The following is a 24919-nucleotide window of genomic DNA, read 5'->3' as shown; positions in this document are numbered from 1 at the left end:
CTGTCTTCAATGTAACCGTCAATTATTTTCTCAAATACAAATCTCAAAGCTGCCGTACAAGAAACACTTTGAAACATTTAATAGAAATTGGCAGACATTTAACCTATGAGTATGTTTGTATAATTGCTTTTTTGGAGGCTTCCATGTGCTTTGTCCACGACTTGAGTTATGGCACAGATGTTATTCTGTATCCCAAACAATGAAGAGAATGGCACTCGTCCTGTGTCCTCCTTGTTTCTTTTCACACAGTGGTGTTTATTTCGACACGCTACAACACAAGCCCTGAAAAAAGGATGCTGACTCCTTACTGCCGTAAGATATTCAGACTGTTTTTAATATTGAGAAAACCCTTAAATCGATCATCAAAATAGTTGACAATTCATTTAGTAATCGATTAATAATAGATTAATCAAGTAATTGTTTCAGCCCTACACTCTTAGAAATAAAATTAGTACCATATAAGGTTCTTCGGCTTGTCCTCATAGGAGAACCCTTTTTGGCTCCAGGTAGAACCTTTTTATAAAGGTTCCACCTGGAACCCTTTTGGAGGGTTCCACCAAGAACTCTTTTAAAACCCTTTATTCAGGAAAGGAGTTTTAAAGGGTTCTCTGTGTCAAAATGGTTCTTACTGGAACCATTAGTGTTACCAAGAACCCTTGAAAAAACCCTTTCTTCCGTAAAGGGTTTTTCAGAAGCAAATGATAGAACCTCAGCCCTTGTAGAAGAACCCTTTTGGAACCCTTCTTTCTAAGAGTGTAGTATAAACAAGACATGCACACAGTCATGATGTACTTTTATTCTTATAGTATTGCACTATAAAAATTAGCAATCAAACATAGGACTTTATACTTCAATCCGATGCAATGTTTTATGTTATCAACATGTAATATACAAAATATTGACCAATTAATAATGTTCTGCTCTAAATAATGAATAAATGATAAGAAAGCAATTGGAACGACTTCAGCACAGCAGATGGTGAGCATGTGGCACATGTAGCAACTATAAAAACATTAAAATAAGTTAAATATCTGACTAAAATAGAAATTAAAATACATTCTACTCTTTCCATTGTGTCAGATCAACGTATAAACAGATGTGATATACAGCTCAGTTGTATCGGCTGTCCAAATTGTCCAAACTCTCCAGAATCACTTGTCGACGAAGTAACATCTTCAAAACACATTCTATTTTTCATTTTCTTTGATTGTTTCTGAGTGTGTCAAAGTGTGTCGCTGCTAATTGATTTCTATTTATAAGTCCTCAGCCCCATCTGGTCAATTTGTTTGTTGGAAGATGAGCAGACATGTTATTAAAAGTCCAGTGTGTAAGAATCAGTGACATTTTCAAGCACATCAGAGAACCATGGTGAGTTCTGATGAGAATCCATTCCAGAAAAGATGTCGTTCTTTGTTTGCATCGTAAGCTTCCAATTCAAAAGTTCTTACAAAAAGTTTTTTCTAAGACTACACAAGCCAAACAATGTTTATTTGAAAGCAGTTATACACGTATACAAACATATGCTTAGTACAGAGAATGGAAGGAAGCATAAAACAGCCTAAGGGGAAGCACCCATTGTTTCTTGTGTCGTCTCATTTGGCACAAACTTCACCTCATCATTACCAGGCACTACACAAACTTTATTACACATTTGGCTACAAATGTTCCCATGACCACCTTGATTAATTCTGTTTTCTCAGCTAAACAAAGTCTACATGCAGTAATCTACACATTTATATTTTTGGGAGACATTAGATTAAACTTCTTTGAAATTGTTCTAATGTGTAAACATTAGAAAATTCAGTTTATTCATCACTTTCTTCATCATCATCATCATCTAGGTCATAACTTTCATCAACATCATCCATGTCGTTGCTGTCTTCACTTTCCTGGTTGTCAGGAGATTCGTCGTCGTCCTCTGTGTTCACCCTCCCCGACAGGACGTCCTCTATCCAGTCCTCCAGCTCCTCTGCAGTGGGCAAGTCCTCATCGTTGGACATGTCCAGCCACACACTGTCCGCCTGGAAAATAAAGGATAACGAAAAAAGGGTCAATGTTAAAGGATGAAAACTCTTTTTTATTTTACTGCAGGAGGATACTTTCACTTACATCTGTTACATTTACGATGCCGATCTGAGGTCGGAACAGGTCCAACTTGAAGGTTTTTTCCCAGTAAGTGGTCAGCTGCAGGGACAGGACAAACCAGATTCACCATAAAAGTGCATTACCGTTATTTACAGACCCCAAAACAAACAAAAAAAGTGCTTTAATGTCGAGGCAGAACCAGAGGAAAGTCGTCAGGGTCGATCCAGACAATGCTGAGTTCTGGATTGTTGGTGTTGTCTCTAGCTACGTCTTTCAGGATCTCCAGGAACTCATAACCATCTACAAAGGAAAGATCGGAAAAACCTTAAGGAAACAAAAGGCAAAATAACCGTGGAACAAATAAAAGCAAATAGACCTGGACTAGAGGTACACACCTGGATCTTCCTCCTCAGCAAACGCAACAATATGTATCCCATCCATGTCGTCTTCCTGCAGGTGAAGAAGACTTTACAATACAAGACCTGATCTGATCAATCAGCTCAATTTCATAGGAATAACAGCGACTCACCCATGTCTCAAACATATTCTCAGCGCGGAGCTTCCTCAGTGTTGCCCTGTAAATGGAATATTTTCCATGTAAGCACATCAAAATGCTGAAAACTAAATCTACCTTTAGTGGTATAAATCAAAGTGACCTCCTGTGTTGGGTGACAAACTCAACAATGTCCATCTCTGACAGTGGTCTGCCAGGCAGGACGACAGGCTCCTCCATGAACGGCTCATAGAAATCCACCTCGTTCATCTTGAGGGAGAGATGTTTGGCTACCTATACATTATGAAAAACAACAGCAGGAGTCTATAGAAAAATGTATATATATATATATATTTAAATCATAAAGTGAAGGTGTGTTCATTAATTCATTAATTTAAACAGTTTTGTCAACGTTTCACACTCCATATCTAAATAAAGGGTTAGGGTAACATTATAAATATAAAGCTGCAACTGATAACTGCTTAGTTTAGCTTTAGATAGATGGATAGATGGATAGATAGATAGATAGATAGATAGATAGATAGATAGATAGATAGATAGATAGATAGATAGATAGATAGATAGATAGATAGATAGATAGATAGATAGATAGATAGATAGATAGATAGATAGATAGATAGATAGATAGATAGATAGATAGATAGATAGATAGATAGATAGATAGATAGATAGATAGATAGATGTAGCGCAGAGCTAGTTAGGAAAGTTACAGTAAAATGTCCTTAAATAAAAAAAAAAACATCCCCCTTCTGGTTTTTTGACAAATTGCACCCTGGATATGAGAGTGTTAAAATGTAGGAGATTCACTTACAGATTTGTCAAATGTAGCAAAAAACTTGATGTGAGGCTGAAAACGCTCTGAGGCCTCTTGAAAGGCTCTAAAGTCTGAGAAGGAGAGAAGAAACGGTCAAGAATCATGAGAGAGAGAAAGTCAGAAATACAGACTTTCAACGTCATTCAATTCGATTAAATTCTATTTTTATAGCACTGATTCATAACATAAATCATCTCAAGGCAATTCACATGGTAAGGTCAAGACCTTAGGAGAAAGGGTTTTTAAAGGGTAGAACCTTTATAAAAAGGTTCTACCTGGAGCCAAAAAGGGTTCTTAGCACTTTTATTTCGAAGAGTGAAGCAGTAAAATCTTAATGTAGTTTTATGCTCTTGACATCACCACGGAGGACCAGCCTATCTCTGCACAGAAGCTTCATGGACCAGATGGCATCTTCCAACACAGCATCTAACTTTTTTTTGCACTTCTTTTAAACAGAGAATCTATTTGCAGATTGACCCACTATAGACAGGATAGTAGAAGCTATTTAAAGGCTCTCAAGGGGCAGAGCAAGAGAGAGTGATACATTCTGAGTTCTGGAATCAGGTTTCCCTTCAGTAGCCATTGATGTCGCTCCATTAGCCACTAGATCCCATTAGTGCTTGTGGAAGGCAAAAGGGAGACTTTAGTGGACATGTGTTCTTGTCCCGTCACAGCTCACACACTCGCTCTGTCCTTGTAAATGCAAAAACATGAGTGTACTAACATGAATCTTCTCCTTTAAAATAGCCAATGAGGCGGATGTCCTCCTCCATTCTCTCAAAGGCTCGCACCTCCATGGCATTATTGATCATCTCCACTGGGTCCTCCAACACCTATAGGGGGTAGTATATCATAGATAAGTGGTATGCACTGCCAGGAAACAGCAATTCAGTAAAGCTCACAGCCAACACTGTACAATTAATAATTTATTCTATAAACGCCAAGGCTATTGTTATATTGTCCTGTTTTTGGTTACTGTAACTTCCATGGAAGTAAAAAGTAGATTTTACTCTGTTTACAGACAATTTGTCTGGTTCAAAAACTGTAGAACAAATAATCAGCATAAAAAAAAACATATATATATATATATATGTATATATATATACATATATATATATGACAAAATGGCTGATTCACATCAGCCATTTTGTCTGGTACAGTAGTTCACTGTCAGTGTTACATGGACTGAACATGGCCGTTATTAATGTTATGAGTAACACCTGCGTCTGTCCTCCATGTCAAAATGGCTGCCGTGCACTAAGCCTGGTGCTGGAGGATTTCCTCTCTTCATGGTTGACAAGAGTTCACATCACCAAGTGTCAGTAGAATCACTTCTCCACTCACATCCAACAGGAACTCCACCAGCGTGTCTGCTGACAACTGCCCGTCAAACTCAATGACCCGGTCGTCCTTGAAAACATACAAGCTGCCCACTTCCTCCAGAGCTACAGACAGATGGGAGTATTTATAATCTGTGACTGGCAGTTTTACATGTAGTACAAAAGTAAGTAGATGTGTATAAGGAATGTACATACATTACACTCTTAGAAATAAGGGTTTCTTCTACAAGGGCTGAGGTTCTACCTGGAACCATTTGCTTCTGGAAAAACCCTTTCCCGAAGAAAGGGTTCTTGGTAACACTAATGGTTCCAGTAAGAACCATTTTGATCCAGAGAATCCTTTATAACCCCTTACCTGAATAAATGGTTTTAAAAGAGTTCTTAGTGGAGCCCTCCAAAAGGTTTCTGGGTAGAACCTTTATAAAACAATTCTACCTGGAGCCAAAAAGGGTTCTCCTATGAGGACAAGCCGGAGAACCTTTTTATGGTTCTACTTTGCACTTTTATTCTAAGAGTGTCGACATTCAGCATCGGGTAGAACAACAACAACAAATTGGTTAAACTTGTACCTAATTTTTTGGCAACTTTTGCATCCTTCTGGGAGTCCACCATCCCAAAACCGATGTCCCTGTTCTCCAGGACCTGTGCTGTGAGCTAGGTGTTCAAACAGAGAAGTATCAGGCTTTTTGTCATCATGAGTCAGAACTGTTTTCAACACAAAACCATGGGGAAGGTGCATTATGCTACATACAGTGGGAATATATATGACAATATTCAAAGGTAAACACCCAAATCAAATAGTCAATAAAGTTTAGTTTTTCAAATGAAGTTACTTTCAATGTTCACCATTAGACAGTCTTTGGTTTCAAAAGAAATTCAATAAAATTACAATTGCATACTAAAGTTAAAGATATCCCCAAAGCTCTAGCTATGTTGTTCATCTTGACAGTAACAATTAATCAAATTTAATAATCTGAGAATCAACAACAGGTGGTGAGGAGAGGGCGGGTCTTCAGAGTATTATTATTTTCATAATCGATTAATCTGTTCAGGTAATCAGTAGTGAGTGTTTCCCAAACCATATGTCCATATTTGTGGACATAATGTATTTGAAATCTGAAAATCTGTTTATTATAATTAAAACATTGAAACCAATTATTTGCTAATAAAATAAGCTGACTAATAATTCAGTAATCTAATTGATTAATGTGTCACTGCCTCATGATTATTTTAAAAACAAGGCTGAAGAACTGACATCCACATTAATATGACTCTAAATTAAGCAGAGGTTAACTTAGGCTTTTTGCATTACGCTTTTAGTGGAATGCAACTGTCCTATTTCAGCTGGTATTTGAGCTGACGTCTTAGGCATATTATCCTTTCATTACCAAGGTGTGTGTGTGTGTGTGTGTGTGTGTGTGTGTGTGTGTGTGTGTGTGTGTGTGTGTGTGTGTGTGTATGTGTGTGTGTGTGTGTGTGTGTGTGTGTGTGTGTGTGTGTGTGTGTGTGTGTGTGTGTGTGTATTTTGCAAGAGTCCCCCGTGGACATGACTTGTTGGAGTCATGCTGTGTGTTTGTGCTGCTTTCCTTTCAGCTTGTGGAAGGAAAACTGATTTTAGACAAACCACATGAAGAGACAAAAATGTGTTGTGTTTTTTAACTCCATGTTTGCATTCAAGCGCTGCAGGAAAATACAGCATGAATGCAAGACCAATAACTGACAAGTCAGCTTGGATTGAGTGAATAAAACTTTCCAGATACCCACATGGATAGAGTGGGAAGGGAGGCAAGATCCCACTTTAATTCTAGTTCACTGCCAAAGAGTTTTGGGAGCAAGCTATAATTAAGAGAATGACCTAGAAACAATCCCTGGATACATGTGAATCTCTGAGGAGAGCGGAAAATGGGATTAAAAGAGTGTGTGTGTGTGTGTGTGTGTGTGTGTGTGTGTGTGTGTGTGTGTGTGTGTGTGTGTGTGTGTGTGTGTGTAAACATACATCACTTCTTATGGTTGATCAGACAGTCTCTATACTGTATATGAGAGGCAGAATGAAGCATCTGGTTTTCAGTGCATGGAGGATCACTGACTACTGACTGACTTGTTATGACAGGTTACAGTTAAATGAGCACGTCAGTGAGGCTGCGAGTCGAACCCGCAGGGACTTGAGCTGTATCTGAGCTTATGAAAACATTTTTTTATGTTATCGAGTACATTATAGGCTTTATAATCGCTCTGTAAGCTACAACACACACTCTCACTCCTTTGATCAGTAATGACATGAGTTTGGCAGGACTCAGATTTGTGTGCCTGAATGTCAGTGTGGGTGGTGAAACAGGGTGTTGATAAATGAATGGGCTGATTTGGAGATTATCTGTTGCCAATTATTTTATTTTTTTTAAACCTGTTTATAGCAGTTAAACAGGAACACGATTTGGAGTCGACGGCCCTGATAGCAGATCTCTGTGGCTTAACATGGGTGCAAATACACTTTCAAATACGCAGGGAAATACATGTCAATAGTGAATGTTCAAACTAATAAACTACTACTGTAAATATTGTACATTTTGATTGCAACTTTAATTTGCCTGTGAAGCCAAAGACACATCAAAAAGTTAAATATTCTTATTCTTATCATATATCCTGAAATAAAAATAGAGAAGACACACCTGTCATTGTGTTGTGTTTTAAAGGAACTAGCAATTATTGTGTCTTTAGGGCTTATAGATGATTGGTAAAATATTACAGCACATCATGTTCTGGTCATTTGTAAAGTTAATCACAACATATAATTGTGATTTGTAAAAAAGTGTGATCGTTCTTTCTGTATCTATGTTCCACATTATTCCTCTTATTCCACACACCACTAATTCACGTCTCAAGCAGCATTGATTATATTAATGCTTTGGGTTGTTTCTTATGTGTTTGTATGTATGTTTTTTTGCCTTACCTCCAGAACCAGCTCTGTCATCTGGAACTGCTTCTGAAGGCCCTTGTTGGTCGGCAGAGGTTCGTGGTAGAACAGGCACAGCAGGTCATATCTTTTCAGAGCCTTCTTGTAGTTGCGCTCGTTGATGTCCAGCACCCTGTCCTTCCCATCAAAATTTGGGAACTCCAAACCCTCCTCAGCGTCGCAAAAGAAAACCAAGCGAAGGCAGAGCCCAGACAGTAGAGAAAGCCAGATTTGATGCATTGTTTTTTTTGCAGTTGAAGAGAAATTAAAGAACGTCTGCAGGCCCAACTTAAAATGTCCCCCTAATATTTGATATGCTGCCTCTTCTTCATCAAATATGAATTATTCTAATATTTCATCAGCTATCTCTCTCATCTGTCTCCTCCTCTTAATCACACAGTATTAGGTGGCCAAACCTCAGGGGGGTTAATTGCCTCCTCCTTTTCTCTCTCTTTCTGAAAAAGTCAAGAACATTTAAAGGACAATCACTCATGAGGCAGCCATGCATTCATGTCCTGAAATTATGCCAGAGAAGAAAGCAAAGGAGCTGCTTCATTCGCAATGTATGGAAGGTGATGAGAGTGCACGTTTAAACGTAATTTAAAAAACAAAAAAAATTAAAAATGTAAGTTCACTTTCGGACTTTTTTCAAATCAGAAGTCTGACTTTAATCTCAGAAGTCAGGTTGTTTTATATCTCTCTCTTTGTTTTTATTATTATTATTATTATTATTTTTTTTTTACATGTGGTCCTAATCATCTTCTATAGAAATGTTATTGTTCATTTCATGGATGATAATATAGTGCTCTGACTATTTACTGGGGAATACATATCTAATTCTAATTCGAAATACATTCATACCAGTGTTTTGTTCGTTGATTTTGGAAAGAGTATACCTATCATGTCACGTAGCTTTGGGCCACTTATTTTACGGTAAATGTTTTTTTTGTGCGCGCATTACCGTAATAATATGATTCAGACAGAAATAAGAGATCACGGATCGCTTCTTCTTCGTTTCTCCTCAGACAAAACCAGAGGACAAGGAGAAAATGGAGCGTGTGTGTCTTTTAATCCTGCTGCATGTTTGTGGTTTATGTGTGTTTGGAGTTGAAGGTAATTTATTTTTAATAAATAAGTAGTCGTTTTAAATGTAGCAGCTTTACTTTGCAGTTCTGTTCCGCTGTGCCTCCGTGAGTTAACACGAACTCATTCATCACTTTACAAGCTAGCTAACAAGCTAACCTAACTGAAGCTGTCAGCAAAGCTTTAGCTTAACTTGGGTTAACTGTGGTTCCAAATGGACTGTAACAATGTTAGTACTGCGGTCAAGTTATCTGACACTCGTTTCTCTATCCGACTACCTGACGCCCCCCTTTCAAATACTTTTACGGTAAACATCTTGTGATCCATTGACTCTGGCTGATTTATGAAGACATTAACATCTGCTTTTCAAAATAAAACACTGAGAGCGCCGTGTCTCTGAGTGCACGTTTGAAAGCACATCTTTGAATTGGAACAATAATGAAGTGGAACAACTTATCACAGTATAGGTTTTTATATATTTTCCCAGCTATATGTTTCACTATATAAATCAAATCAATGTTTCTTTCAAGCTTAAAGGTAAGTCTGGGCCATGTGGCATATAAATAGTATATATATATATATATATATATATATATATATATATATATATATATATATATATATCAGAAAACCTGTTTTAATTCTTTAAAAAACACTCTAATCTAATACTAATCCATTATCAAAATAGTTTATGATTCGTAGTAGTAGTAGTAGTTAGTGGCCTCTTACCCCTCTTTCTCTCCTGATTGTTGTTCAATGCATGATGTTGGAGAAATATTAAAACCTCACTGTGTTTGTGTTATTATCACAGGCAAAGAGTGGAAGAAAATTAGAAAAGACATATCTGAAGCTGTTGAAGGATACACTCCATGCAACCCTTTCAATTGTAGCTGCCATCTAAGGTGAGTGTAAAACCACTCTGTTTGCAATTGTATATTTCTTAGACCTGGTTTATACTAAGGACTTGTTCTTTTCTTGGATTCTGTTCCAGTGTTCTACAGCATGACTTGCAACCCTTTACAGGAGGGATCTCTGAGGACCTTATGGCCACCACCATTCAGCGAGGTGTGGGCACTCATTACCAGATCATTGGTCGCAAGTTGTACAGAGAACACAACTGTATGTTCCCTGCCAGGTAAAGTAAAAAATATCGTTTTTCTGGTAAAGTTAACTCCCTGTCAGCCCTCTTGACATAGTTTAATTTTCTCTGCTTCTGGTTTCAGATGCAGTGGGGTGGAGCATTTCATCACTGAGGTGATTGACAGTTTACCTGACTTGGAGTTGGTGATTAATGTGAGAGATTATCCTCAAGTCCCAAGCTGGGTGAAGCCGACCCTGCCTGTTTTCTCTTTCAGTAAGGTCAGGCTATGGACAATCCTCTCTGGCATATATGAATGTTTATTCAATTAAATAACTGGATTGGTATGTTTGATCTGAATAGACCTCAGACTACCAGGACATCATGTACCCGGCTTGGACATTTTGGGAGGGTGGACCTGCTGTGTGGCCCATTTACCCCACTGGACTGGGGAGATGGGATCTGATGAGGGACGACCTTAAAAAGTAAGTTATCGTTAGGAGACTTGGAACAAATTAAATTATAATAGATAGGCATCTAATAAACACCATAATTGGATCTTGTTGAAACATTCTCTATTCTATCTGTTCAAATGAATATTTCCAGGTTTGGTTTGTGTAACAATGTACATATTTGACCTCCGCCAAGGAGGTACAGTATATGTTTTCACCAGAGTTTGTTTGTTTGTCTGTCTGTTAGTTGGCAACATAACTCCAAAAGTCACAGACAGATTTGGATGACATTTCCAGGAAATGTCCTTTGTGACCAGGAACAAGTAATTAAACTTTGGGGGTGATCCGTAGATGCTATCACTGGTTACAACCTTCGCTGTCTGACCCAGGTACGCCGGCAGGGTGTATTTTGTAGGCACTTGCTGCCTTGGTGGAGGTCTGCGCTCTCCGAGTGCTTTTCTAGTTTATGTTTTTTTTTTTTGATTGTGTTGTCATTTTATGGTTTGAATCAGAAAATGGCATCATTATGGAACAATTATAATTTCCAGCCATATCTAGTCACATTTAATTGATTAAATGTTTCATAACCTGTAAGATCATTGTCATTGTTAGGTCTGCAGCTCAGTGGCCATGGACGAAGAAAGAGTCTAAAGGATTCTTTAGAGGCTCGAGGTTAGTTTCTATAAACTTCTATGCATAATCCTTAATTGGTCAAACAATGCCTCACTTTTTCCTGTTCATGTTTTCCTTGCTGATTTCAATCCCAGAATTTTTTTCATCAGTGTCTTCTGATCTGATTTTTGTCTTCTCCATTTCTGTAATAGGACCAGTCCAGAGCGAGACCCTCTCATCCTTCTGTCGAGAGAAGCTCCAGAGCTGGTGGATGCAGAGTACACGAAGAACCAGGCCTGGAAATCTGAGAAGGTCAGTAGAACTGAAACCAGTGTGGACAAATGTATTCATAATAAATATAAAACCTAATTTACCAATTTTTTTACAATCTAAATTAAAGGTCCAATCTTATGCAAAATCATTTTTTTAATCATCCTTACATTTGGGACTCTGGAGGTCCTATCAGTCGACAAAGTATGAAAAGTCACAATACGCTAAATTCCGGGAATTGTAGTCTGGCGGAACTCCGCTTTGTCCCTAAAAAAACGCAAGAGTGCAGACGAGGGCAACGGTATCCGAAAACCGTAAGTCCACAAATTCTGCAAAAAGTTCTATTCTTGGCTCCACAGTGCAGCACAGAGTCCTACACAAAGCCTCAGAGGATTTATCTGTCCAGTAGATACATGTTATATATGATGGCAATGTGCCTGCTAGAGCCTGCAAATGATCACTTTTCCAAATGCTAACTGTTGTTAGCTCCCAGTAGCCTCTGTGGCTGATGTCATTTCCTGTCCCTTAAATTTTGTTTTACTTCATCCTTATGTCTGGGACCAAAGCATGTCCCAGACATGTTCATTAGGACACCAGGGAAGTGGGTTAACTTGGAGAAATAGGTTTAAATATGGGACCTTTAAACTTATAAACATCTTCAGGGTACATTTGATTTATGTCAAGGAAGGAGGAAAATGTTGTCTTTTATTTTGAGGAAACCTGACTTTTTACTCATCATGTTTCCCTTTTTGTCATAGGACACACTCGGGAAACCTCCAGCCAAAGAAATCCCACTGGTCGATCACTGCAAATACAAGTAAGCTGGACTCCCTAACAATAAAATTGGACAAAAAGAAAAGACCTGTAATGCATTCATTTTTAACAAGACTTTTACTTTCGCTACATGTGGTTAATGTAATTATTATTATGTTTTAAGAACGAACTCCTCCATCTCTTGTAGGTATTTATTCAACTTCCGCGGTGTGGCGGCGAGTTTCCGCTTGAAACATCTCTTCCTCTGTGGTTCTCTGGTGTTTCATGTGGGCGACGAATGGCAGGAGTTTTTCTACCCTCAGCTCAAACCCTGGGTCCACTACATCCCAGTCAGACAGGATCTGTCAGATGTCAGGTAGGGAATCCCTCCGAGTCCTCCTCTAGTCATTGATTTAGTAATATATCAGATCCATACCTGTTTATCTCCTAAGCCATTCTACATTTTTAAGTCAACAGCATATGAACGTCTTTTTTCATTGCAGATGGAATTTTATGTAGATTTGTAGGGCTGCAACTATCGATTATTTCTCAATTTATCAAGTACTTGTTTAGTAAAAATAAAATGTCAGAAAATGTAGAAAAACATTGATTGTGTTTCTCAACCCTGGAAATGATGATGTTTTAAAATGTCTTGTTTTGAACACACACCAAAAGTATTCAGTTTTAATTATTTCTTTGTTGTATGGAGCAAAGAAACCAGAAAATAGTCACATTTAAGAAGCTGAAAAATCTGAAAACTTAAAATCAGCTCAACTCAAAACCTCAAACAGATTAATTAATTATCACTTTAGTAATGGAGTAATTGTTTCAACCCGATACAATTTTATATGTGATTAGTCTGGTGACAGAAATCATAATTAGTATAATAGTATTTACGGCAGATTGTTTATGTTGTTGATTAACTTGTGGCTCTTATAATTGAGATAACTTAAAAATAATGTCCCAGTGTCTGCGGTGACATCCTTAGATTTTGTTTGACCAAAGCTCCCAACACAAAAATGTTATTGATTTATTTTTCTTTTGATCAATTCATGTATCATTTCGACACTTTCGATACAGACGCATGTGTGTGTGAATTTTCCTGCCTTTGTACGAAAGCTGCAGATACAGTCAGGTTCATAAATATTGGGACATCTACACAACTCTCTTGTTTTATACGCCACTACAATGGATTTGAAATGAAACGAACAAGCTGTGCTTTAACTGCACACTTTCAGCTTTAATTTGAAGGTATTTACATCCAAATCAAGTGAACGGTGTAGGAATTAGAGCTTAGCTCGGGCCCCAAAAAATCAAGCTCAACCGTTGTACACGTTGTGTCCGAAACCCGTCCCAGCACATTAACTGTAATTATGAGCCCGAGCCTGATTTAAACCCGACAATTTTTAAACACGTGAGCCATTATAACTGACGTTTTCAACTACAATCCGAGGAGTTTGAACTACAGAAATCTGTTTAGAATTATCTTAATGAATAATACAACAAGGACAAAGCTTTGTTTGTTTATTCATAATGGAATGGATCGCAAATGGAGAGCAGTGTGATACGTGCGAGTGGAGGAGATGCTGAGCATGACACGTGTTGCATTTTTTAACTTGTGCAACTTTTTACACATTTTGTTACTTAGGTCTACTTTGCTAAAAATGTATATAATATTTCTGATTATGGCATAGTTTTCTCCCCATCCAGTTGATAGCTAATAAAGTAATGATTACGGCCCGAGGATAGTGGCGTGAAATATCGGTGCCTCCCATGTTTTAGGGGACCAAAAGTAAAAAAGCTATTTTATGGACAGGTGTGGGCTGTTCCCTCATTATGTTATCTTCAATTAAGCAGGTAAAAGGCCTGGAGTTAATTCCAGTGACATTTGCATTTGGAATCTGTTGATGTTAACTCTCAATATGAGATCCAAGGATCTATAGAGCCAAAACAGAAGAGAATTGTGTTGATGTCCCAATATTTATGGACCTGACTGTATGTCCAAACATGTCCTCCTGTCTCCTCAGGGAACTTCTCCAGTTTGTCAAAGAGAATGATGCCATCGCAGAGGAAATCGCCACAAGGTAATGGATCGTATTTAATGACTAGTTTTGATGTCGCAGCCTTTTGAGTAAATCATTGCCTGTCTTCCTGTTTCTCCCTCTCCCAATAGGGGTAAAAAATTCATCCTCAACCACCTGCAAATACAAGATGTTTCCTGTTACTGGCAGAGACTCCTCACTGGGTTCAGTGACCTTCTCACCTACAAACCTAAACGAAACAACAGCTACAACCAGATCATCCACAAACCCAGCAAGACAGAGCTGTAAGTCAGAGATGGTGTGGGACCCGGACAGTTGGCTAAGTCTTGAATGTAACTACAGCACCATGACACCATGAGTTTTGTAATAGCTTAGGTTTAGCTAATGTGAAGTCAAAAGGCTTTTTCACTCTTATTTCAAATGACTTCAGTGTTTTAATGTCAAAAATGTAGTTTACTGAGTTGACCTTTTAATTATGCTGCCACTTATTTGCCTGGTTGACTTAAATATTGTTATGTCTGCTGTCTAAAATCACCAGCAAAGAAACATCAAGAAAACATGCAACCTGTGTTAGTTAATGTTTCTTTTACTCATAAAAGGAGCATTCTGCAGATTTTACTTGTCAAGGTCAGCATGCACATTAAGAGGAATACTGCTGAGCTTTTCTGTGATTCAAGAGGTGCACACAAATACTCTTTAACATAAATCCTGAGTATAAACTGATGTTTTAGACTTATAGGGATGTGACAGTGTAATATCAACAATGCAGGGTCCCATTTTGTGCAAGTTTGATCATGTCATTATGATTTGTCAACTTCTGTCTCTTCAGTTTCTTTGACTTTGAGTCACACAGCTTTTTTTTTAAGTGACAGTTAATTGCTGGAATAACCCTTTAAGATGTAGTGCTGAGACTCCTGCACATGGCTTCAAATATTAGGTTTTTCAGGAAAATATTTGATGATATACAGGGACTGAGAAGTTGCCCAATAAGCTGTGGACCACCTAAAACTCTAAGTTTAAATACTTGAATAATATCACAGCATACCAATAATAATAATAACAACAATAATATGGTACTAGTAATGTGCTTGTCCATATTTAAAATAGCCTGTTATACTGTGAGAATTTTGTTATTCAACCTTTCAGTATGCAGAAAAATTCAGGAAGTATTCTGTGAAACACTTGGGATCAAAGGTTGTATAATACCTACACTATGATACTTAATCTGAAGAGAGTTAATATTCAGTGTATTTTAGACTTGTTCTCTTTGTATTGTGTGTGTATGCCTTCATAAGCGTTGCTAGAGAACCAACATCAATTTTGCTACACCGCCCTCTGCTGGGCAACTTGAGAAACTGTTACTAACTCTCACACTGTGTAGTTGATTCACATTTTATGCAACGGTGTCAACGTTTTGTATTTGAATAGGTTCTAACATTAGTTTAATAACATGAAAGCACAAAAGAATCACTAATGTCATTTCACACAAGTGCCAAAAGTAAATGGATTTGTTTTATTTTGATATGTGGGTTTATTCATATTTAGGAAAAGGTCATGTGAATATGTTTGTGTGTTGAAAAATGTAACTGATGCAGAACGGTGTTGAATATGTTGTAGTATTCACACTGAACTAATGTCATGTCTTGGTCTAAAGGTGTATTTAAATGTTGATTTGACCAATAAGCTGCGATCATGTGCCTGATCATGTGATATCAAGTTGTTATTCAGCAGTTTTGTTTTTTAGGCCAATAAACTGTTTGTATCTTTGTCATTGGGTTGTGTGCCGTTTTTCAAACATGAGTAATTATTACCACGAGTAAATTAATGCAATGACCAGTCCTCCACCACCTGGGGGCGCTGTGTTGTGTAGCTGCCTGCATTGCGGTCAAAGGTCGAAATGCCGGTTAGCTTCCGGAAAGTCAGGTAAGAAACAACAGAAGGACAAACCATGGGATAATCAAATAAAGAGCAGTAACCGGAGCTTTTGTGCCATATTAAAGAAAACGTTAGTTTTACAGACATGTTTTACTGCGCGCTGGTGATTTTGTTTTCCGCTTGTGAAATCGCAATGGCTAAAAGTATGCTAACATGTACCGTTCGTGCTCCCATTATCGGACAGGCATATTTATGTTCCGCAGATTTTGCTTGTCTTAAGCATGTGAACACACAAACATCAGTGACTATTTATACCGTAAAATTCGAGTACATGTTTTAAAATCCTAGTTTATCAACGTGGCATGGTCAGCAAGTATAACACCTTTACCTTCTTATATTCATATACAAAACTAAGCTGGCCAGTTTAACAGGTCACAGTATTAAAAACACAGGTGCAAGTAATCAGATGATGATTCTGAGAAGTCTCCCATATTTTTACATAATGCGTTTTAAAATATAGACAACATAGAACGAAGTGAGAAACGTGTATGTATTGTATGTTACACACTCGCTTATTCTATATTGTATTGTACAGTTACATCTTCTATTGGTTTTTGTAATTTCATATGGTATATTGTGATGTGTAATTTTGATTGGTATTAATGATATTAAATTGCTTGCTTTTGTGTTTAATATTATATTTAACTTCACTTAAACTGTTGCTCTCTTATTCTTTCACCTATTGGGTGCCTTTTTAAATACTTGTATTTTATCTATATTATTGAATACAGTACATAATACTGCTTTCCAGTTCGTATTAACAGTCTGCCTACTATAATACAGAGTACAGTGAGGTATCAAAACTTACATTTTTATTATCTTGGCTTTCGGCCACTGTGAATCATCTGCTTCGATCTTGTGCCATCCCTTGTATCCTCTTCAAAACATAAGTAAAATAAGTGTGAAAAAAAAATGAAAAACATTTGCATCTTTAAAATATTCCAAATTGGATTTGATTATTTGCCAGCAACCATATTCCACTTTATTTCAAATTCATCTTCCAAAATTGTGGAAGTCATTGTGTGTTTTTGGTTTGCATTTTCCTAATCGTTTCCTTCCATTTGATTACATCAAACTGTTATTTCTAAGTGCTAGATTCCTGAAGATACAGTCAGTCATTGGTTTCCAGTTTACTCTGAAGCAGCCAACATGCTCAGGGAATCTTTGGTTCTCTGCAGTGCATTGAAAACTTCAGCGCAAGTCAAGAAAGAAATCCATTCTCTGAGAATCAGCTTGTGTGCTCAGTGTGTTTTGATAAGACTGCACCATTTAACAGCTGCTCAGTCTGACAGCCTGTGCAGCCCTGCCAAGGTTTCATATGCCTGGAGGCTATTTGTTTTAGGGCTGGGGTTTAAGTCGAGGCAGTGTGCACAACATCCCAACCCATGGCTGTGTGTTTCTGCCTCTTTGCTACAGTCTAACGCCAGATGAAGCGTGATGCATCCAGAGCAACCGAGAACTGGCTTCACCCTGCAGAGATGGCAGGCATGTTCAGCCCCTTGGAGCATGTTGAGCACCGGCTTACTGCAGGGCCTCCTCCAGAGTGCCAGGCCTCTTTCCTTCTGCTTCCTGGTCCCAAGGGTCCATGCAGCTGATGTGGCTGCTGCCCAGCCTGCACAGATGCTCTCCTCCTCCTCTTCCTTCTCAACCAGCCCTGCTCCTGCACCCAACTCCCATCCAAGCACGCTGCCAATCAACTTAGGCACGCCAGAATTCCCAGACACGGGATGGGACCGCATCAAGGACCTTTTTGACAGAGAGTTCGTTTGTGTATTTTTCTCTTATTGTTCTCTGTTCATTATTTTTTTGATTCATGCTCCTTTTACGAAGCTCTATACTAAATGTTTTGAGTGCTGTTGAAAAACGATCATCTGTGCATCCTCATAGTTTTATACTTTTGAGTTAATATTAATTAATTTGCACTCATTTATCTCATTTAGCAACTTTATTATCTCACTTTGGAAATTGTATTCACAAATATGTAACCATTTCAAATTATTATTTGCTAAATTCATTAGAGGATGGAAGTACATATCAAATAGGAGGATGAGCGCTATTTCCCACCAAGATTTGAAACAAATAGTTAAATGTCTTGTTTGTTGTCAGACTTTTTATACAATGTACCACCTGAAAAAATATTGATCTCTCGAAGTAACTCCATTATCACCGACTTTAAAATACAGTGGTGTAAATAGGCTGAGCAAAGTCACCTGCAGACTTTTCACAGGAGGTAATCCCAGTAAAATAATGTCCTCTCATATACTTCACACTGGTATAGTTAAATTAGATTAAGATGGAGCGAGAGATAAGGTGACTCTAATTAGTATTATATAATTTATACACTAGAGTATTTCTGATTGTCCCCCCAAATACCACCTGAGGAAGCTTGTGTACCACTGTTGGTACACACACCACAGTTTGAGAACCATGCATCTATATTTTATATTATAACTTCCAGCTTCTCATTAATAAGAACATGAAACGGTTATCTTCTTCAGATATTTGCAGTTCTTATAGTAGATGATACTTTTTGTATTTGATTTGAAGTTTTTGTATTTTAATTGAGAGAGGAGACGCTTCCACCTATCAAATGCCATCACAATTGACCACACCATATTATTAAAGATTTTTATCATGATACTAGGTTTAAAAAAAGTTCATGAATTGGTAATTTTTTGTTCTTTTGTCACTAATAGAGTCTTTAGTTTACATTTTATTCACTCTTGTTTCTCTGTAGTGCGACACATAAGTACTCCGAGGAGGTGACCAACGTGATAAAGAGTGGTGTCGTGGGCGCAATAGCAGGCTTGTGTTATGGAGGCTTGCCAGCTGCACATCAAGCCAGGCAGAGGTATATCCAAATGAGCCAGGCTCAAGTATATGCCACTCGTGTGGATGCAGTGGTAAGTAAAGTCTGTATTGTGTACATGTGAGTGTTGAGTATCTGAATCTGATTGGAGCATTCATCACATTTTCTGTTTGAATCAGCGCTCAGCCCACAATGCGGCTATCCGGGGCTTTGTGAGATACGGGTGGAGGTGGGGCTGGAGAGTGGCTGTGTTCGTCACTTTGTTCAAGTAAGCAAAAAATAAAAGTAATAGATTGTATTACATGGTATCATGAGCCAAATCAGTTACAAAGTAAATGTTTATCAGACAATAAGGCTGTTGTACGCTCTGCAGCAAGCACTTGGCATATAGTATGTCTTTGCCTTAACAGCCATCATACTGTAATACTGCCAGTTAGAGTTTGATATCCCAGTTGATTCTCCTTGAACATGTCTTATCATCTGTGTTTCCTCTGTAGCTCAGTCAGCACGGGTTTGTCTGTGTACCGGGACAAGTATGCCCTCAGTCATTACTCTGCAGCTGGAGGTGAGTCTTATAGCCTGATGTCTTAGGAAAACTGAGGACACATGCTGTGTCACAACAAGACTACACACACACACACACATACACACACCTTTTAATGTGGGATTTTTATGACACCAACCCTGCATTTCTCAGCAATGCTGACAGCTGAAGTTTTATTGTGTGTAGATATTGTATAGTTAGACACTATACAGTATAATCGATTCCAATTAGCGTCCTCTGCCCTTAGAGCAGTCGTGTCAAGCTCCTTTCAGTTCAGGGGCCACATACAGCGCAATTTGATCACAAGTAGGCTGTACAGTGAAATAATGCCACGATGAACTATAAACAACAAGAACAAATATTTATAATAAGTGCAATTTCATCAATATTATGTCTAAGTTTATCATTTACAGTGTATTACAAGTTACAGATCACAGTGGAGCTACAGAGGCACAAAGCATTTAGTCACAGGTATCTGGAACTGAAATTATAGTATTTAACATTATGATTAGATTTTAACTATACATTTTTCACAAATTCATCCTGCGGGCTGGATTGGACCCTTTGGTGGGTCGGTCCTGGACCATAATGCTTTAGTCTGTACTTTCTAAACAGTGGAATTAGAGTATCCACTAGAGCAGCCTGGGGTGTCCTCATTCACAAAATCTGCATTAAGGCTGCAACTAAAGATTATTTTCCTAATTGATTAATCTTTAGATTATTTTTCTCAATTAATTAAGTAGTTGTTTTGTCCAGAAAATGTTGAATGGTATTTCTCAAACCTCTAAATAATGATGTTCTCAAATATCTGTCCACAAACCAAAATTAATCTGTTTTATTGATTTCTTTGATATGGATCAAGATCGAAGAGCTGAAAAGTGAGATAACTTGTTTTCATGAATAAAAGAATCACTCAAACTGATTTATCAATTATCAAAATAGATTTAGTTGATGTTTGTAGCCCTAAACTGCATTCTCAACTAAAATAGTGCTGAAGGGTTATTCAGAAGTTCAGGAGGCTTCAAACAAACCTTCAATCTTCTGGTTATTATCTGGACAAAAAGGAACCCTCACTGATAACACTGAACACTTCTCTGTGTTGTATTAGTGTAACCTTTGTGTTGATTGCTTATGTGCATTGTTTTGATTATTGTAGTTGTACAGTATTGTGTTTTTTTTGCTGCTCAGGAAAGACAAATGCAGAGTAGCTCCATGCTAACTCTGGTGCAGTTATATATGTATATATATATACAGTATATATATATATATATATAAATAACTCATGAATGTTTTTTTTAAAAGTAATCAATTCAATGTAATGAATGAAAAGAACTCGACAAACGCTTGTTCATGTCAAAACATGAACCACAACGTCTCCAGGTTGTCATTTTTGTCCTAATGTGTGGTAAAATGTCTGGCACGGACATTAATGATGGAACCTTGTTGAACCTAATGACGGATTGCTTGAAGACATTAGCATAGATTTGCCAACACATTGAGTTATGATTGATGTTGATACAAGTGTGTGTGTCTGTATCTGTGTGTGTGTGTGTGTGTGAGCAGCTGTCACTGCAGGCCTTTTCAGACTGAACCTGGGCCTGAAAGGAATGGTAGCAGGGACCATCATCGGCGCAGTGCTCGGGTAACTTTGGCTTCTGTTTTTGCAATCATTCATTAACTTTGATACAGTAAGTAATCTAAAAAGACAACCCTCAGCAATCATCCGTGGTCTTAGCTATATATTGTGAGGAGCTGCTGTGCAGACACGTGCTTACTCGCTCATGCGTGTCCACATCCGTGCCTGTGTGTTTAAGAGCAGTGAGCACTCTGGCAGCCAGCTGCACCCCTCCCAGCTACCCTCTGTCGCCCAGCTGAACCCCCTCTGTCCCCCCAACTCCCCACCTCCAACTCTGTTCACACTGCCAGTGGGACTCATGTGCACCACAGAGGGCCATGTTTTGGGTATTGGAGCAAGGAGTTGGGCCAAGACATCAACTGCCCCACTCCTCTCATTCTGTTTCTACAATAGTCTGATCTGGAATTGTTCTTCTCTCCCTCATTTCTCCTCTTCTCTAACTTCTCACTCCTCTTCTGGCCACTTTCTGCTGCGTTAGCAGAGCCAAGAGCAGACTGGAGTGCAATTGTATAATGGTGATTGAGTGTGAGGTGTTTGATGGTGTAACAGACTGGAGGGGCTGGTTTGGATCAATTCTATGATCATCCGCTCCATGTTGGCTCAGGCCTGGTCTGCTCTCCTTTTGGCTCTACACTGGCATCTCCTCCACCTCTTTCTCACCCTCCCACTTTCTGCCTCAGTGACCAGCCACCTGGAGCGTTTTGATGTGCACAAACAGCCTCAGCTCCGGCTGTGCCAGGTGCAGTCGGGGCAGAAGTGGGTGAAATGAAAGCAGGCAGCTAATCTGAAAGCACATCACGCTCCAAATCTCACTCCACGATCATCCCGTCGTCCGGCATGTGGTGGAGGTGTGACTGGATGGTGGGGTGGGACAGTATAATGTGAGCTAATATAGCATTTTAATGTGACAACAAGGTTTGTTACATAACAAATTACACAATAATATGTTTTCAGAATATATACAGTTCTTCCCTGATAGTCCAGTGTGCCAGTGTGTAAAATAAATAAGTTGTTTTTTTAGAGATGGTGTCAAAAGTAACCCTGTATTCTAATTAAAATATACTCTTTTCTAATAAAGAATAATAACTCTGTTCAGGTTTCCCACTGGTGCTCTGATCGTCAGCATGCAGTCTCTGGCCGGAGAAACTGTCCGAGAGAGGAGGAGGAGAGAGCGTAAGGAACTTTATGAGCTCAGACTCGCAGAATGGTAAGCGACATTTGCATTTTACTGGCAGGAAATTAGAAATGATCATTAATTTTTCTTTCAGTAACCTGTTACTGTCCTTTTAAATCATCAGGGCGGCCCGTTTGCAGTTGACAGATGAGCTGATGGGAGATCTGAATGTTGGTTCTCAGGAAGAGGAAACAAATAAGGACATGGAGCGAATCCAGGAACTGCTCAGTTTACCACAGAATGAGGTCAAATCTCTGGACTCAAGCAGCCAGTGACATTCGCTGTCTCACTACCTGTTTTCTCCAACTGGGACTTCACATAAGTGTGAGGATTAACCGGTCACTTCTTCACCTGGACTCTGACACTCACACATTTCTGCACCAGAATTGAAATGGCTTCACATTAAAGATTAAAGACATTGTTGTACCTCACAAATCAATTGTCAAGGGGCCCATAATTATTTATATTCAGCTTTTGTGTGCTCAGACTGTGTTGTATTTACATCCACCCACAGTCAGTCAGTTACAAGTGAACAGTTCATCAGTTACTATCTTACATTAACATACACAATTTGATATTATTTATTTTACCGAAATAATCAAACCACTTAACCGTTGATCAGATTCATATTACATGGCTACAGTTATTTTCTATGCTGCTGATTAAAATGAAATGTCAATATGAAAAAGTACAGGGGAAGTCTGAAATCAGAATACTGTGTTCCTTCCACAGCAAACAGTCAGCCATTAGGGTTTTTCAGGATTAGTTTGAATCTGCAGGATTTGGTCTCATGATTTTAGGACCGCCTTTGCCAATTGTTATTAGATTAATTGTGTAAAACACAACCATCATGATCTAAAGTCAAATTCATAATGTTGCATTGTACGTGACGTGATGAAACCCAATAAAACGTCCTTCAGTTTGTAAATGTACTATAGCGCTGTTTGTTTGGTATGTGTTACAGTACAGAGACTGCATGCAATTGTTTCTGTGATCAGAGGGTACTTACAGACATTGTGATGTAATTACAGCTGGTTTAAGAGGGAAGGGGAATTTGCATGAATAAAAGTTTAAGCACCATCTTAGCAGATGCTAAAAGACTTAAATAAGTACGTCATCAAGTAAAGTCTAGTCCACTTAAAAAAGACTGAACACAGATGTGAAAGTGCAGTAGCTCAGTTTTATTCTCCAGTCTTACTGTCACAGCTACGACACACTGACCTACCGAGACTCAACTCATATTTGATAATGTCAGTCCTTTGTGTGAATAAAGCCTCTTTCTTGTTGCAGTGTCTCTTATGTGCAGTGCGCTTTTGACTTTGCCTCTTGGGCTTTTCAGCAACTGGGTCAAACGCAGCCTTGGCCCCTGGTGTAAACAAGATGTGACACAGCAGCAGCAGCTGCGGCTCAGCATCCAGCAGTGACTGCTGACATGCAGGCGGACAACCAATCAAAGCTCATTGAGGAAACGTGGCACTTCGGCAGAGCACGGCGTGTTCAGGAAGATAACTTCAGGTAAACACATTGTGTATTATGTAAAAAGTAACATTTTTAAAAAATAATAATAAAACAGTGAGACTACATCTGGATATATTCCAGACATTTCCCAATATTGTAGTCATAGCAGAAGTGGGTTAGAATACATTACATTTACTCATGTATGTTTTTTTTTTGTAAGTACTACTTCACTATATTTTCACATCTGTTACTGAATTAAAAAATAATAATAAATAAATCATGCACCGAAAACTTCAGCAGAGAATGATGAGGACAGGTGAATTAACTAAGGTCCCTCAGTGAGAAAGTTAAAGCATTATGTGTTGACATTGACAGAAAATAAGATATAAAATCATTCATTAAATAATCTAATCATTAAGTAGTCATAGTCTATAAGTGACAAAAATGTTTATGAATAAGAAAGAAATGCTCTTCTAATAATCCAGCCAGACCACTTGGTATTGTTCTACCACATAACTGGACAGTCAAAAGGTATATAATACAAGAAAAAACTATATGTAATTTCTGAAATGAATTCATTAAAAAAGTCAAATATATTAGACCTTCTGTGCTCTGTAACTGTCCCCATCTTTGACATTCCACACCTAACCCTAAATACTGGGTTTCTGCTAAAAGTCTTTGAGTCAAAGCACTGATAACATCTCCCTGACATCATCAGGGTTTGTTCCCCAAACATTTAACACAGATAACATTTAAATGAGAGTGTCCCAACCAGATTCTGTCACATGACATGTCCACATGAAACACAATAGTTGACCTGGTGTTTCATTACTGCGTGTTTAAATTTGATTGGACGGCTCAGAAGTGGGTATGTAATTTGATTCTGTCTTATAACGTTTAAGAGCTAAAAGTCACCAGATTAGACATATTTAGTATTTAAGTGAGAGGATATATAAAATAGATTTTACAATAAATTAATTTGAAAGCATCACATTTACCAATACTTCTTTCTCTTTGTTTTTTTATTGTCTATGAAATAAACTTCTGACCTTTAAATGCTCCTTAAAATGCAACAGCACTGCTGCTGTGGCTTTAAGCCACTAGTTATTAAACCCACGCTGTACTGTGGGTCTAATAATTACTTCAGAACATCTTTGTGCTGTTTAATTAGAAATAAATCTGAGCTAATGAGATTTACTGGGAGTGATGAATGTTCTTTCGGGGATGAAAGAGCCCCTCTTGTCCTCTTGGCTTATGACTAAGATATTGGTGGTGGTGGGGAGATAGAATGGTGGACCTTGGGTAACCTTACTTTGTTTAGTGAAAAAGAAAAAAAATGAACAAAAGAATGTTTATGTTTGATCTGAGCT

General features: G+C 38.2%; 3 protein-coding genes across 3 annotated transcripts; 2 read left to right on the top strand and 1 right to left on the bottom strand.

The window, feature by feature from the left end:
- Nucleotides 1–1805: 1805 nt before the first annotated feature.
- Nucleotides 1806–7943, bottom strand: LOC310934117 (calsequestrin-2-like; the record flags this gene model as incomplete). Its single annotated transcript, XM_083897767.1, has 11 exons — nucleotides 1806–2021; nucleotides 2110–2184; nucleotides 2285–2385; nucleotides 2481–2535; nucleotides 2615–2660; nucleotides 2742–2872; nucleotides 3411–3484; nucleotides 4138–4246; nucleotides 4758–4858; nucleotides 5323–5407; nucleotides 7701–7943. The coding sequence occupies 11 exons, from the start codon at nucleotides 7941–7943 to the stop codon at nucleotides 1806–1808; spliced, it is 1236 nt and encodes a 411-aa protein (XP_083753893.1).
- Nucleotides 7944–8226: 283 nt separating this feature from the next.
- Nucleotides 8227–14281, top strand: poglut1 (protein O-glucosyltransferase 1; the record flags this gene model as incomplete). Its single annotated transcript, XM_083897643.1, has 11 exons — nucleotides 8227–8275; nucleotides 9598–9688; nucleotides 9778–9921; nucleotides 10010–10145; nucleotides 10228–10349; nucleotides 10929–10988; nucleotides 11141–11240; nucleotides 11957–12015; nucleotides 12160–12327; nucleotides 13979–14035; nucleotides 14125–14281. 11 exons carry the CDS (start codon nucleotides 8227–8229, stop codon nucleotides 14279–14281), a joined length of 1143 nt encoding a protein of 380 aa, XP_083753769.1.
- Nucleotides 14282–15889: 1608 nt separating this feature from the next.
- Nucleotides 15890–22931, top strand: timmdc1 (translocase of inner mitochondrial membrane domain containing 1). The gene is made up of 8 exons (XM_083893832.1): nucleotides 15890–15916; nucleotides 17345–17688; nucleotides 18666–18831; nucleotides 18917–19005; nucleotides 19235–19302; nucleotides 20845–20923; nucleotides 22014–22124; nucleotides 22216–22931. Exons 2-8 carry the CDS (start codon nucleotides 17366–17368, stop codon nucleotides 22364–22366), a joined length of 987 nt encoding a protein of 328 aa, XP_083749958.1. The 5' UTR covers nucleotides 15890–15916; nucleotides 17345–17365; the 3' UTR covers nucleotides 22367–22931.
- The last annotated feature ends 1988 nt before the right edge of the window (nucleotides 22932–24919 follow it).

This window comes from Microchirus variegatus, assembly GCF_963457635.1.
Source record: "Microchirus variegatus genome assembly, chromosome: 1".
Taxonomy (NCBI): domain Eukaryota; kingdom Metazoa; phylum Chordata; class Actinopteri; order Pleuronectiformes; family Soleidae; genus Microchirus; species Microchirus variegatus.
The sequence above is the reverse complement of the archived record's forward strand: the minus strand, read 5'-3'. Positions and strand labels throughout refer to the sequence as shown.